Consider the following 14,635-nt stretch of genomic DNA (forward strand, 5'->3'; position numbering starts at 1 on the left):
ATGCAGGGAGACATGGGATGGGCATCCTTCGCAGTGAGAGAAGCACAGAGCAAAACGTGTTTTGAAGAACGACTTAGAAATATGGATGATCAGAGATGGGCGGCCAAAGTGTAACGGTATCTTTACATGAAGAGCGTGGGCACACAGTGGAGGAAAAAAACAGAAGGCTCAGGACAAATTATATGAAACCTGGAAGTGCAGGGGAAACGACCAAGGCAATAAAAAATAAAGTGAAAGAAACAGAGACAACGACCAGGAAAAGAGGATGGATGCGAAGAAGTTCCTAGATACCTACAGGATCGGGAAGCAGGAGATCACAAGGGAAAAATAATTCGATAATACCAGAAGGAGTGCATTGCTTTTTGAAGCCCGGGCGGGTTGCTTGCGGACCAAAACGCTTATCCGCGAGCCGGTACAGGAAGAACTATGCGCAGGCTGCGGAAATGAGCCAGAAACCATGTCACATATTGTAACGGAGTGCAAAAGTATCCGTCCAGTCCTCAGTGATGGAGCCATCCAGCTTCCGGAAGCCGTTGGCTTTAAGGTTATCGAAGACGTGACTTGGACAGCAGTAGAGTTTAGTAAAAGAAGGCTAGAATGTTGGTGGGAAAAGAGCAGAGAACAATCTGGGAAGACAGGCTAACAAAGAAGTCATACTAGCACAAAAATTTCATAAAAGTATTTTCTTTTTATTTTGATAATATTTTTAGTTATTTTGTTTGTATTTTTGGCGAGGTGATTGTACAGTGGCGTTGCGACTAAGGCCGCTGTGCAACGCTGCCCCCTTACAAAGGGGAAGCCATTAAGTATCATCATCATCATCACGGCGACTCATCCCGTTGAACGGCCTCTCGCAACCAGGAGCTTCAAGTGCTTTTGGAATTCTTCGACCAGCAGCTTATGTGTCGAGAAGCTGTTGCTGGACGCGCAGAAGAGAAAATTCATCGCACACCAGAGAAAGAAGCACAAAAAGCCAACCACCCGTGTGACGTTCCCATGGCAGCTGCTCTTCAAAGCTACGGGAGCAGGCCGCAGCAGTGCTTCTTTTGGTAGTCTGGAAAGCGCTCTTCCGAAGACTGCGATTCAAAGAAACTGAATTTTCGTGCAAAAACGAGATTCTCGCCAAAGGTGGACGATGCTTCCTTTGTCTCAAGAAGGGCCACTTGGGGAAATATTGCAGAAGTCACCTAAAATGTGACAGGTGCACAAGAAGGCACGCGACATCCGTGTGCCCCACAGACAGCACTAGGAACGACTTCGGGAACGTGACGTCTGCACCAGTCAACCTGGTCGCGAAACAGGCAGGGTCCGTCGTGCTTCTGCAAACTTTCTCAGCCACAATAGCAGAAGTGACACCATCAGGGCGCTACCGTGTTCTCTACGATGGAACAAACCAGAGGAGCTTCATTACAGCCAGTGCTTCTGAGACTCTGTTGCGAACCGCAGTGCGAGGAAACGTTGACCGTGGGCGTGTTCGGAGGAGAAAATATGCAAAAAACAATGAGAAAGGTGTGAGTCCTCTCCTTCACCGCAAACAAGAAACGTCAAAGTTCGATCGAAGCGCTGGAAGTGGACACGATATGCAGCGAAAATTTTCCCCTACCAGGAGAGAGAGTTTTAACGGCTATGAACGACATGCAGCTGGATACGCAGCCTCTGTCTGTACAAGGAGTGAAGGGTAAGCAGATTGCGATTATCATTGGCTGGGACTATTACTGGAAGCTGGTAACCGGTACCATAAAACCTCTGCTCCGATTGCTGATAGCCGTTGAGACAAGATTAGGATGGACTGTACAAGGCCCATTGTCTGCAGCCGACGGCATCATTCAGTGTGCGAGTGCTGTTGTGCTACGATCGTCCGTCGAAGATGGAGTGGTCTCAAAACTTTTCTCTCATTTCTGGGACGTTAAAGGCATCATAGTCAAGACCCAAGACGGACGATTGAGGGAAAGCGATTCGGTGCTTCCGAAGTCAGAGCGCAACGGCCCGAATAAAGTCAACCGGACATCGGCACAAGCACACCAACCACTATCGAAAATTAATCGGATACCTTCTCGAGCTACGTCGAGTCCTGTCCTCATGACGGCTACTTTGAAGTGTCACTTTCAACCCGCCAAAACCCGCTACCCACAGGCAGACCGACCACCGCAATACTCAATGTGTAGGAATGATCCGCCCATGTGAACTCTTTGGGGTGGAAAGATGTTGAAACTTTTGTAAGAGACAAAGAGGTAGCTGGCGCCGAGCTGAAGGGACACATGGGCGATGAAAAAGACGATGACTAGACAAGACGACGAGATGTCTGCATGAAAGACGGTTCCCTGTACATTCTATAAATATATTTGCTTTTTCTATTGACGACAGCCTCCTTTCTTGCCTTCCTGGACGTTTTCCACATGGCAGGAGCCAATACTGATGAAGAAACGAGGGATAGCAAGGAAAGAGAGATTGTCCAAGAATTTACCACGAACTTTTGAAACAGGCCAGCAACGACCCCGTTGTAGTTGCTACCTTAGAACGAGGAATGAATTTGCCGGAAACAACCTTCTGCTCGCCTCCCGGATCCCTAAGAGTGCCGGGACCTCGTTGGAACACGCGCTAGGTAGCCTATTCGTCCAATCCCTGGAACCTGCGGTGCTCCCACGAGAAGTCAAAGAAAACTGGAAATCTTTGGAAGCTAACGTGCATACAACTGAGTCTAAAAAACACAAATGCAAAACGAAGACAGCAAACGCCAGCTGACATCATAACGAGCCCGGAGTGAAGTGTCAAGAGAACATTTTCGGCATGCAGACGCAGAACACGAGAACAGCAGTTGAAACGCCAACAACTTCACGAAGAAAAACCCAAAAAGGAGGCTGCCAAACCCCGCATTTATTGAAGACTGCACACCTGCCAACAACAGTTTTTGTTTACAGCGAACTTACTTGGTTCAGTAACCTTTGTCGCTCCGAACTCCACGAGGTTTGCCTGGATTGCAAAACGCTGGGGACTCCTTTTAAGGTGCAAGAAGCTCAACGGTGTGAACACCGATGGAGGAAAAACCGCGTTGTAGATGTTGGAGGGTCTATGTTTGGAAATTTCACCTGCAACCAAGAAAAACGCAGACTTATTGAAGAAAGACAGTATGATACACGACAAAACTGAGCGCACAAGACAACTGTGCACTTTCGGAAAGCAAAGATTTCATCGGCGGACACAATGGCATCGTCAGGTCCAGCACCGTACGTTAGCCCAGCGTCAACTGCTCCGCACCGATATACTTCACCCTGTGGAAGCCACCTAGCGCCATCTGTCGGTGGGGGAGACTGCTGTGACTTCCTCTTCATCACCATTGCAGCAGACGACACTAGTCATCATCATTTGATTCTGCGTCTCACGAGCTGCCGCATGCTCACGTGGCTGCGGCGGCTCGCGCCTGATTCTTCTAGGAGATTCCATTAAAGCCTCGCCGCATCAAGACGTGTGACTCCGCTTTTTGAACATCGCGCCGCAGCTGGAGGACCCAGAGGTCCAACAACTACGTTTAGAGGATTTTATATGCACCGCACACCTCTGCAAACCACAGTAGGCTTTTTGGGTTCAATTCTTTGCCATCACTGTTGTAGAACCATATTAAGCTCACGAATTATTTTTCCACGTGACTGTTGAAGGTCCTGTCTGCAAAATAAAGACGTGCCTGCACAGTGTATATGAAGAAAAGATATACACACACTAGGCACGTCAAAGAACCAGTATCGGAGAGAAGGTTCCCCTCGAGAATACTGGGTAGTGCACAGAATGTTTTCGGTATTTGAATAAAAACAGGAATACATAGTCCTGGTTGTAGTGTTGCTAAAACAAACATTTATTTGGTTTCATAAAAAGAAATAGCCACCGCATGTGTGTTAAAAGTTGATGACAACAAAGGTTTCAACTGGAAACATTGTTGTCACGCGCCGCTCGCGCGAGGGCGATGACGCTGCTACGGTTTGGTCTTCAAGGGCACACCGTCTTTAGAACAGCGCCACACCATTCGGCAGATTTGAACACACAGACCAGGCTGACATCGTTACTGTCGTCGATTTGCCCGTCCTCACTTGGATTCTTGGGTTATTATGTCTCCGTACGAAAGGATTCTCGTGGATATGAAATATTATTAGCAATATCACACAGACACCGATCTCGTCAGACCGAGTCAGCATTGTTGCACCACCGAGTAACTGTGCGCTAGCGCCATTGTTGAGTGCTATTAAACAGATCTCACTGTTATTTTTCTTTCGTGCAGATAAGAACTCGTGCAGGACTACAAAATGTTCCAGGGGGTATTGCAAAGACGGACGGAACAAAGTTTACTGCTCCTGCGAGGGAATACCGAACATATCCTTGAATTGCAAGGGTAAGTGGGAGCAGAGATGCGGATATGGGCATCTCGCTTTGAGCCGTGTTTATTTTTTAGGCACATGCTGGCTAATAGCGCGTGACCGGTAGGACTTGCAGGTATATATATATATATATATATATATATATATATATATATATATATATATATATATATATATATATATATATATATATATATATATATATATATATATATATATATATATATATATATATATATATATATATATATATATATATATATATATATATACATATATATATATATATATATATTTATATATATATATATAGTTCTCTTTGCTGAAGTTCTCTTTGCTGAAACGTAGGCCACAATCGTGCTTTTACCTTGTTCGAAGTTTTTCTTCTCTTGTGTTCTCTACCATCTTCAAAGTTCTACTATATATATATATATATATATATATATATATATATATATATATATAGAGAGAGAGAGAGAGAGAGAGAGAGAGAAAAGAAATGCCGGCAGTTTACAACGCCAAAGAATGCATAGGGAAATGGTTAGACTATTTTTTACCGTTAGTGACGTTACATTTCTTTATTATTATTATTATTACGTGAGAAACAAATAAAGAAAAACACGCGCCCAGAGTGGGGACCGAACCCACGCCTTTCTATTAGATCTCGAATGCCTTACAAATTTGGCTATCTGGGCGACTGTGTTCTCCTTCACTTTCTGGGGTATTTATATTTACCACAGCTGTATCTGACGTTTGAGGGTGGTAGCCAGCACCACTCGGACTACACGGGGAGAAGGGGACCTTCTTTTCAACCCCCGGGGCGTGACGCGAACGTCTACAGCCTGTCATAAGCGGCTAACTTTCGGGAAACCCTCTTATGCTACCTCGGCATCAAGGCTGTCAGAACCGAGGCCCTCGCTAGGCTTTCGCACGATAATAGGGTTTGAAAATGAGGGGCTCGTTAGGAAAATAGAGAAAGAAATGCCGGCAGTCTATAACGCCGAACATATCCCAGAAAGTGAAGGAGAACACAGTCGCCCAGTTGGTAAGGCATTCCAGACCTAATCGAAAGGCGTGGGTTCGGCCCCCACTCTGGGCGCGTGTTTTTCTTCCTTTCTTTCTCACGTAATCATCATAATAAAAAATGTAACGTCACTAACCGTAAAAAATAGTCTAACCATTCCCCTATGCCTTCTTTGGCGTTGTACACTGCCGGCATTTCTTTCTCTATATTCCTAACGAGCCCCTCATTTCCAAACCCTATATGTATATATATATATATATATATATATATATATATATATATATATATATATATATATATATATATATATATATATATTGTGAGGCCGTAGATAGCAGGCGACCAGACCGTGGCTTCGTAGCTCCTTTATTCGGAGGCGAGTCGACGAGAACGCAAGATGGTGATCACCTCAAGCCGGTGGTGATGATAGTGAGCAATTGCTACCTATGGTGGCATACAGGCTGTAGCCTCAAACAAAGCTCACAATATATATGTATACATATATATATATATATATATATATATATATATATATATATATATATATATATATATAGCGTAAAGACTAAAGGGTAACGAACGAACATGTGTTAACGTTTCGGCTTGGGGCAAGCCTGCGTCAGAAGCAAACTTTCTGACGAAGGCTTGCCCCAAGCCGAAACGTTAATACATATTCGTTCGTTTCCCTTTAGTCTTCTCTTTTACTGTATATATATATATATATATATATATATAGCGAATCAGAATAGGAAATGAGGGGCTCGTTGAAAATAACACAGAAATAAGGGTTGGCAGTCGAGAAAACCTCGGAAAGCAAAGGGGAGGATGTGGTAGATCATTGAAACAGATTAAGAATTTGGAAAGAAAGAAAGAAAGTGAAGAAAAAATGCCCGCCAGGTGGGATCCGAACCCACGACCTCCAGAATACCGGTCTGGTGCGATAATCTGGTGCGATCGTCTGGTGCGATCGCACCAGACCGGTATTCTGGAGGTCGTGGGTTCGGATCCCACCTGGCGGGCATTTTTTCTTCACTTTCTTTCTTTCTTTCCAAATTCTTAATCTGTTTCAATGATCTACCACATCCTCCCCTTTGCTTTCCGAGGTTTTCTCGACTGCCAACCCTTATTTCTGTGTTTATATATATATATATATATATATATATATATCAAACCCCGCGATAACGAAATCCCGCGGGTACGAAATTCCCGCGTCAACAAATTATTTTCGCATCCCCGGTGAACGTCTATAGACGCCTAGGTATTTTATATCTCGCGGCAACGAAATGTTTTCGGAAACTGATCCCGCGTTAACGAAAGTCGGTGCAAGTTTGGTCGGCATTTTACATACCCATTGGAGGTTAACTGTGTCCAAAAAGTGCTCGAATGCATTTTTTTGGACTCGAAGTGCGTCAACTTCAGCCACAGCACGCTTGCATGGCCGCCGCCATATTTGTTTACAAAAGACCGCGCAGCCGGTGGCCGTGGAGGCAGCCTCGCAGCGGCATCACCAGGTGGTGGCACATGGTGACTCAAGTCGCGGCTTTGGCTTGGGCTACGCTAGCCCATTACCGCTGAACAGCGCGCGTGCGCTTGTAGTTTGTATGCGGCGATTGGCATGCTTGCTCTCAGTAAGATGCTTCGCCAGCCCAAAGGTAGAGGTTTTTATTGCTACGAGATAAGGCAACCATCATCAACCAAGTCAGTGGCCCAAGGAGGATAGCGCCGACGATTCTGGAAACGCCGGCAGCTAGCTCAACCATTTTGAAAAGCAAGGATCCCTTGGAGTTCTCAATGGTGCACGTGCGCAAAACAAAACAGTGACGGCTGTGGCCTTTCTGGACGTCAATAAAGTGGTGCTCACTTAGTTTTCTAAACAGTATTGGTGCAACTAGGTGCCACTCTGTCTGGCAAAGCAGCTGGGCTTCGCTTGCATGATCGGACATACTCGGCGACGAGGGCCAGGGCAAGAAACGTGCAGAGAAGGTAAACCCACGGAACGTTTTGGATGCGTTTGACACGATCTCGTTGTTCTTGGGCGCGCACGACGACTAGCAATGAACCACTTGTACAGTGAGAGCTGAACTGTGACGCTGGCTGCAAGGTAAGGCTCACGAAGTAATATAACTGACTTTAGGGAATAAGTTTTTGGTTTGCGGCCAATTTTTCGGTCGTTTATGTTCAATTCTCGCGGCAATGAAATTCCCGCAAAAGCGAATTTTCTGGCTTTTCCCGGCATATATATATATATATATATATATATATATATATTTAATACAGGTTCGATGACTTTAATTATCACTGAAATTAGAAAAAAATACAGTCAAATGAAAATACAAACAAAAATTCCAAATGCTGCTGTTCCCAAAAGGCAGTGGCGCAATTGCAAAGCAAACTTTAAATAATCACGAGATATTTGAAAAACAGATGAAGTGGTGACGATTTACCACCTACTTTCTCGCCCAGACTTTATGTTGTCCTAGCGACTATTCATAAAGCCACCACCAAGAGATATGACTGTGGAATATATTTTCGCCCCCTTCCTTTTTTGTTGAAATTGCAATCGTCGCTATAGAATCGCCCATCACGCTAACCTTGAAGCCTTAAATTTAGGCCTGCGTACTCGCGCGAACCTTATCTAGCGAAGCAAGTCTCGAGGTGTTGTTCGAGGAACTAGAGGGCATTAAATGGGATGTAATAGGGCTTAGCGAGGTTAGGAGGGCAGGCGAAGCCTTTACGGTGCTGAAAAATGGACACGTCCTATGTTACCGCGGTCTAGAGGACAGAAGAGAACTGGGAGTAGGATTTCTAGTCAATAAAAGCATAGCTGGCAACATAGACCAATACTATAGCATTAACGAACGGGCAGCAGGTCTTGTAATTAGGCTCAATAAGAGGAACAAGCTCAAGGTGGTACAGGGCTACGCGCCCACATCCAGCTACGACGACCAAGTAGTGGAACGCTTCTATGAAGATGTGGAATCGGCAATGGCTAAAGTAAAAACACAGTATACCGTAGTTATGGGGGACTTCAATGCTAAAGTAGGCAAGAATCAGGCTGGAGACAAGGCAGTTGGGAACTATGGTCTGGGCTGTAGAAATAGCAGGGGGGACCTGCTAGTTGAGTTTGCAGAACGGAATAACCTCCGCATAATGAATACCTTCTTCTGTAAACGGGAGAGTCGGAAGTGGACCTGGAGGAGCCCGAATGGGGAGCACAAAAATGAAATAGACCTCATATTATGCGATAACCCTGGCGTCGTGCAGGATGTGGAAGTGCTCGGAAGGGTAAGGTGTAGTGACCACAGTATGGTAAGATCTCTAATTAGGCTAAATTTGAGGAGGCACCGCAACACGTTAGTACGAAAGAAGCCGATAAACGAACTAACAGTAAGACGTAAAGTAGAAGAATTCAGGATCGCGCTGCAGAACCGATATTCCGCCCTTAACGAGGAAGCCGAGCTTACGACACAGGAAGCCAGCGAAAACCTTACACGCATCATCACGGAGTGTGCAATAGAAGTCGGGGGCACTATGGCTAGACAGGATACTGGTAAACTTTCACAGGAGACGAAATATCTAATCAGGAAACGGCAAACCATGAGAATCTCTACCGCAGCTGACAGAATAGAACTAGCCGAGCTCTCGAAGTTAATCAATAAGCGTAAGACAGCTGACATACGGAAGTATAATATGGAGAGGATCGAATACGCTGTAAAGAACGGAGGTAGCCTGAAAGCAGTGAAGAGACGTCTTGGCGTGGGGAAAAATCAGATGTATGCACTTAACGATAAGCAAGGCAATGTCATCACAAAAAGGGATAAAATAGTCACAGTGGCCGAGGAGTTCTATAGGGATCTGTACAGTAGCCGGGACATACAGGATAATGCCGAACGAGACAGTAGTTCAGAGGAGATAGACATCTCACCAGTAACGACCGAAGAAGTAAGGAAGGCTTTGAAAGAAATGAAAGGGGGCAAAGCACCTGGTGAGGATCAGATAACAGCAGACCTCATGAAGGATGGCGGAGAAATTGTACTTGAAAAACTGGAAAACCTGTATACGCAATGCCTAATGACCGCAATGGTACCGGAATCTTCGAAGAACGCGAACATCATCCTAATCCATAAGAAAGGCGACATGAAGGACTTGAAAAATTACAGGCCGATCAGCTTACTGTCAGTCGTCTACAAGGTATTTACCAAGGTAATAGCTAACCGAATCTCTGCAACCTTAGATTTCAGTCAACCTAAAGAACAAGCAGGGTTCCGTAAAGGTTATTCAACAATGGACCATATTCACACGATCAATCAGGTGATAGAGAAGTGCGCTGAGTATACTGAACCCCTATATATAGCCTTCATAGATTATGAGAAAGCATTTGACTCGGTCGAAACCCTAGCAGTCATTCAGGCATTGCGGAACCAGGGGGTAGATGAGCATTATGTAAGAATACTAGAGGATATCTACAGTGGGTCTACAGCTACCATCATCCTCCATAGGGAGAGCAGTAAAATACCTATAAGGAAGGGTGTCAGACAAGGAGACACAATCTCTCCAATGTTATTCACAGCATGCTTACAAGAAGTATTCAGAACGTTGGATTGGGAACAGGTGGGAGTAAAAGTTAATGGAGAATACCTCAGTAACCTCAGATTTGCTGATGACGTTGCCTTGCTAAGTAACTCGGCAGACGAATTGCAAAGCATGCTTTCCGCACTGGGCGCACAGAGTAGAACCGTGGGTTTGAAAATTAATATGCAGAAAACTAAAGTAATGATCAATAACTTCGGGACAGCACAGCAGTTTGAGATAGGTGGCGAGGCAGTGGAAGTGGTAAGCGAATATATCTACTTAGGCCCAGTTGTTACCCCAGATCCCAACCATGAGGCAGAGATAATTAGAAGGATCAGAATGGGGTGGGGTGCATATGGCAGACATTCTCAGATAATGAATAGCAGCCTACCATTGTCGCTGAAGAAGAAAGTGTATGACAGTTGCATCTTACCGGTACTCACCTACGGGGCAGAAACTTGGAGGCTCACTGAGAGGGTTCAACTTAAATTGAGAACGACTCAGCGGGCAATGGAGCGGAAAATGATAGGTGTAACATTAAGGGACAAGAAGAGAGCGGAGTGGGTCAGAGAGCAAACTGGTGTTAAAGACATATTAGTAGAAATTAAGAAGAAGAAATGGACGTGGGCAGGGCATGTAATGCGAAGGCAAGATAATCACTGGTCATTAAGGGTAACAGAGTGGATCCCTAGAGAAGGCAAGCTTTGCAGGGGGCGGCAGAAAGTTAGATGGGCAGATGAGATCAAGAAGTTTGCGGGGATAAATTGGTCACAGTTGGCACAGGACCGAGGCAATTGGAGAATAATGGGAGAGGCCTTTGCCCTGCAGTGGGCGTAGATAGGCTGGTGATGATGATGATGATGATGATGACTGGCGCGTCCAAATACCAACGCTTAATACCAATGGCGGAAATTTTTTATATTTATAACAAAACAGAAAAATCATACAACATGCACATAAATACTACAAATGAATTAGATTATTTGGTCCCCCTGAATAATTTGCTAGCTGTCACTTTATCGAAAGTGTTAGCCACACTTTTGTCAAAAGTACGCTTTAGTTAACTCTCGGTCACTGCTTTATTGTTCTGACCACTACAATTCCTTTTGCGATAGCTTTGCCGGATGTGTGCATTCCAATCAGTATGCCATCGTACCGCCTCACTCCCGGCCATAGTTCCGTGTGCTACATTGCGGAATCTTATAACAGATTATGCTGTACAAAATTAAAGGGAAATTTGACGCGCGGAGCATGAGATTGGACTTTTTTAGAAGTAATGTAGCAAGTTGGGCAGTCAGTACAAGTGCACCTTCGAAAAAAAAGCAGATCTGAAAGAGACAAAACTGCAGAACAAGCAGAAAATATGATCGCTGGGTGAATGGGGCAGTGTGAGGTACCAGCCGGCCTTTCTGCACGTGTCATCTGCTTTATTACTGTTTCTGCCTCCAAGACAAGGTCGAGGGTCACAGCTTCTTGCGAAGGGATTAATTGCGCGCCTTAACAGTTTTTCCTGACATATCTGTTGCTATTTATGTCTGTAAAAAAACAGAACTTGTCCACTGTACTGTCCTCAAAAACTGACCTCGGGACTCACTTCCTTCGCATTGATGACACGTTTGGTTGTGAAAGGCAAGGCCAAGAAAAGTATAGAGCAATGTCCACATTTTGGTGCTTTTTTTACTTATTCGGTTTTACTTGCTATTTGCGTAATATTTTAAGACAACGTGATTCGCGTTTTCTTTTTTGTTGTGTTCTGTGTAGACACATTTTTTTTTAAATCTGGCGCATTTGATGACCCGTGCTATATCTCTGCTCTGAGGCGCAGCTTATGTTCGAGGGCGGCAGACGTATTCTAACCAGCTGGTGATATTAAACGTGGATTAAAATCCGGCGATACACGGACGTTCTCGATTTCCACCTACTTCAGAAAATCAGTCGTGGGGAAGGGAGATCGAGGCCACTTGCGGTCAGCAGCAATCGGCTTAGCCACTGAGCAGCTCCTGCGGTCACACTTGTCAAGTATTAACAATTTGCAGGTGTCGGACCTTTTCAACAAATTATGAAATGCACAAAGTTTGCACACATAGGGTGTGGGCTTTCGCTGTTGCGCAGTGGAGCACCCCTGCAGCCTGATTGCTCCAATAAAGTCGCAGCTAGGGAAGGGCAAATTCGTTTTATATCCCTGCAAGCTGCCTAGAATGACATTTTATTTGGTCAGCTCGCACTACTCTCGCGCTTCCAGGAGCAACAGACCATTGCTAGATTGGTGCTCATTCATTTCCCCTGTTGTTACATAGAGCGTGATAAGGTTCAAATGTCTTGGTATATGATGGTACGTGAAAGAAAAAAAGGCCTGAATTGCAGTGACTGTGCAATATCAGCAAGAAAGGGTCGAACCGTTTCGGCATGAACCGGTAACCGTTACTTCTCTTTTTGGTTCAGTTCCGGTTCGGGTTCAGCGTGATATATATATATATATATATATATATATATATATATATATATATATATAGAGAGAGAGAGAGAGAGAGAGGAGAGAGAGAGAGAGAGGCAGAAATAAGGGTTGGCAGTCAAGAAAACCAATTCTTTGTCTGTTTGAATGACGTGCTACATTTCCCTTTTGCTTTCCAGAGTTTTCTTGCCTGCCAACCCTTATTTCTGCCTTAATTCAACGAGGCCCCCATTTCCCATTCTGATTCTGGCGGTCTTGGTGCCATAGGGAGCTTAAGAGGGTTCAACGCTGGTCAACCACTGTCGACATGTCGTAGACATTCGAGTCACGGCCCGCGGGTTAATAAGAAGGCCCCCTTCACCTCGAGCAGTCGGAGTGGCGCTGGCTACCAACCCTAAGCAGAGGAAAAAATTACCTACACATAAATATCCAAGAAAGTGGAGGGGAAAATAGCCCCGCCGGTAGCGTAGTGGTCATCGCACCAGACGCGTATTATGGAGGTCGTGGGTTTGGATCCCACACAGAGGGCATTTTTTCTCCACTGTCTTTCCATGTCATTTATCTGTTTGAATGACGTACTACATTCTCCCCTTTGCTTTCCGAGGTTTTCTATATATATATATATATATATATATATTTATATATATATATAAATCTAGAGAACGATAAAACTCACAAAGCACGCAGAAATGGTATAAGTAAAGAGTCGGATACACAGCAAGAACAATAACAAAGAATGTTTACTTACGTAGCGGCCACGGGACTTGACTTCATCAAAGCACAGTTACATGATTTTGCTGTCACAAACATTCGGAACACATTTCTGGTATATATTTACAGAAAACTGTGAGAAGGATCGGAAGATGTTTCGAAAACGGAGAGTATGCAATCGGGCGAGCTGTTAATGTTACAAGAACAACAAAAAAAAAGAGAGAGAGAGAGAGAGAGAGAGAGAGAGAGAGAGAGACAGAGAGAGAGAGAGAGAGAGAGAGACAGAGAGAGAGAGAGAGAGAGAGAGAGAGAGAGAGAGAGAGAGAGAGAGAGAGAGAGAGAGAGAGGTCGTATTAACAAGGCAGCTGTCAAGGTTGCTCCACGACGGGGCAACGTACTTGGCATGGGCTACAAGTTCAGACAGTGCGGAAGACAAGACATCACGGTTTCAAAAGGAAACGTGCTGGGGTTTGTAACCAGAGTGGACTGACAGATCCGCGGCCTTAACGGGCCCCAATACGTGTCTTGTACCACCACTGGAGACGAAGCGAAAAAACATGAACGAACCCGGGCCCGAGCCCAAGCCGCCGCGCAAGCGCGCAGGGGTTTGTAACCGGAGGGGGCTCTTAGATCTACGGCTGAATACGTTTGTAGTACCCGCGAATGTATGATGCGAGCTAACCAACACAGCCGCTGCTGGAACCGGCGCGCACGCCTCTTTCGTACCCCGAATTTGATGAAAACAACAACAACAACAAAAAATTGGCCGCGTATCTGCTCCTTTCGTTGCAAATGTCGAGAAAAGACGATAGTCTTTATCGACTCTTGTTAAGTAAATTCCTCCCTTCGCTTTCCCGCTCACCTCACAAGTTGTTCCTCTTGCGTCGCGCTCCTCCTAACGTAAAGACGAAAAAAATTCCCCCGCATTTCCCCGAGGGGGAGAATGCGAAAGTGCGAATGCACGGTTGTCGGCCCGCTTGCGGCGCTTGCGCTCGGCCCCCGCAGCCCACCGCCTTGCCGCCTTCTCTTCCATCTCTTCCATCGGGTTTGTAGTATCACGTGTACACCACGCAGTTATCAAGCCGCTATAACGCCGCTGAGTCGCCAACGCACGCCGCTGACGACGTAGTTTGAATGCGTTAAAGATATAAGGCGCGTCTAACACTGATGTCACCGTCGCGTCCGTGGCTTGGTGAGCGTCGCATCCGTGGCTTGATTCTGCTTCCGGTTACGCTCGTGAGCGGCCGCAGGATGCTTGGCTCCGCTGGAGCGGTTAGTGCGACCATGACTGGTCGCGGAAACAGGCTTTTTGAACAGGACGCTGACGATTACCCAGTTTCACTGCCTACGTTACCGACAGGACGATGTGTTTTGAACACAGTTTTTATTCATGCTGACGTACGTGCTCGGCCTTATCGAGTGGAAGAATTCCGGGACATGTTGGCTCATCTGACTCTGCTCCCCGAGGTGGTTGCCTTGGGGGCGTATCAGATGAATCATGTGTGGGCCGTC

At 45.5% G+C, this 14,635-nt stretch overlaps 1 protein-coding gene across 7 annotated transcripts in view; it reads left to right on the forward strand.

Annotated features, from left to right (window-relative positions):
• The window catches only part of LOC144178986 (glycoprotein antigen BM86-like), a 77,549-nt gene that overhangs the window by 4,157 nt on the left and 58,757 nt on the right, over positions 1-14,635 (forward strand). For 6 of the 7 annotated variants that reach the window (XM_077707142.1, XM_077707139.1, XM_077707141.1 and 3 more), the window contains exon 3: positions 4,268-4,378. The exons of the other annotated variant lie outside the window; for it this stretch is intronic. In XM_077707142.1, coding sequence (XP_077563268.1) covers positions 4,268-4,378 — 111 coding nt within the window. The remainder of the gene's footprint in view (positions 1-4,267; positions 4,379-14,635) is intronic. 7 annotated transcript variants of the gene reach the window in all.

This window comes from Haemaphysalis longicornis, unplaced genomic scaffold (assembly GCF_048455015.1).
Source record: "Haemaphysalis longicornis isolate Haplotype H1 unplaced genomic scaffold, Haemaphysalis longicornis Haplotype H1 scaffold_4, whole genome shotgun sequence".
NCBI lineage: Eukaryota > Metazoa > Arthropoda > Arachnida > Ixodida > Ixodidae > Haemaphysalis > Haemaphysalis longicornis.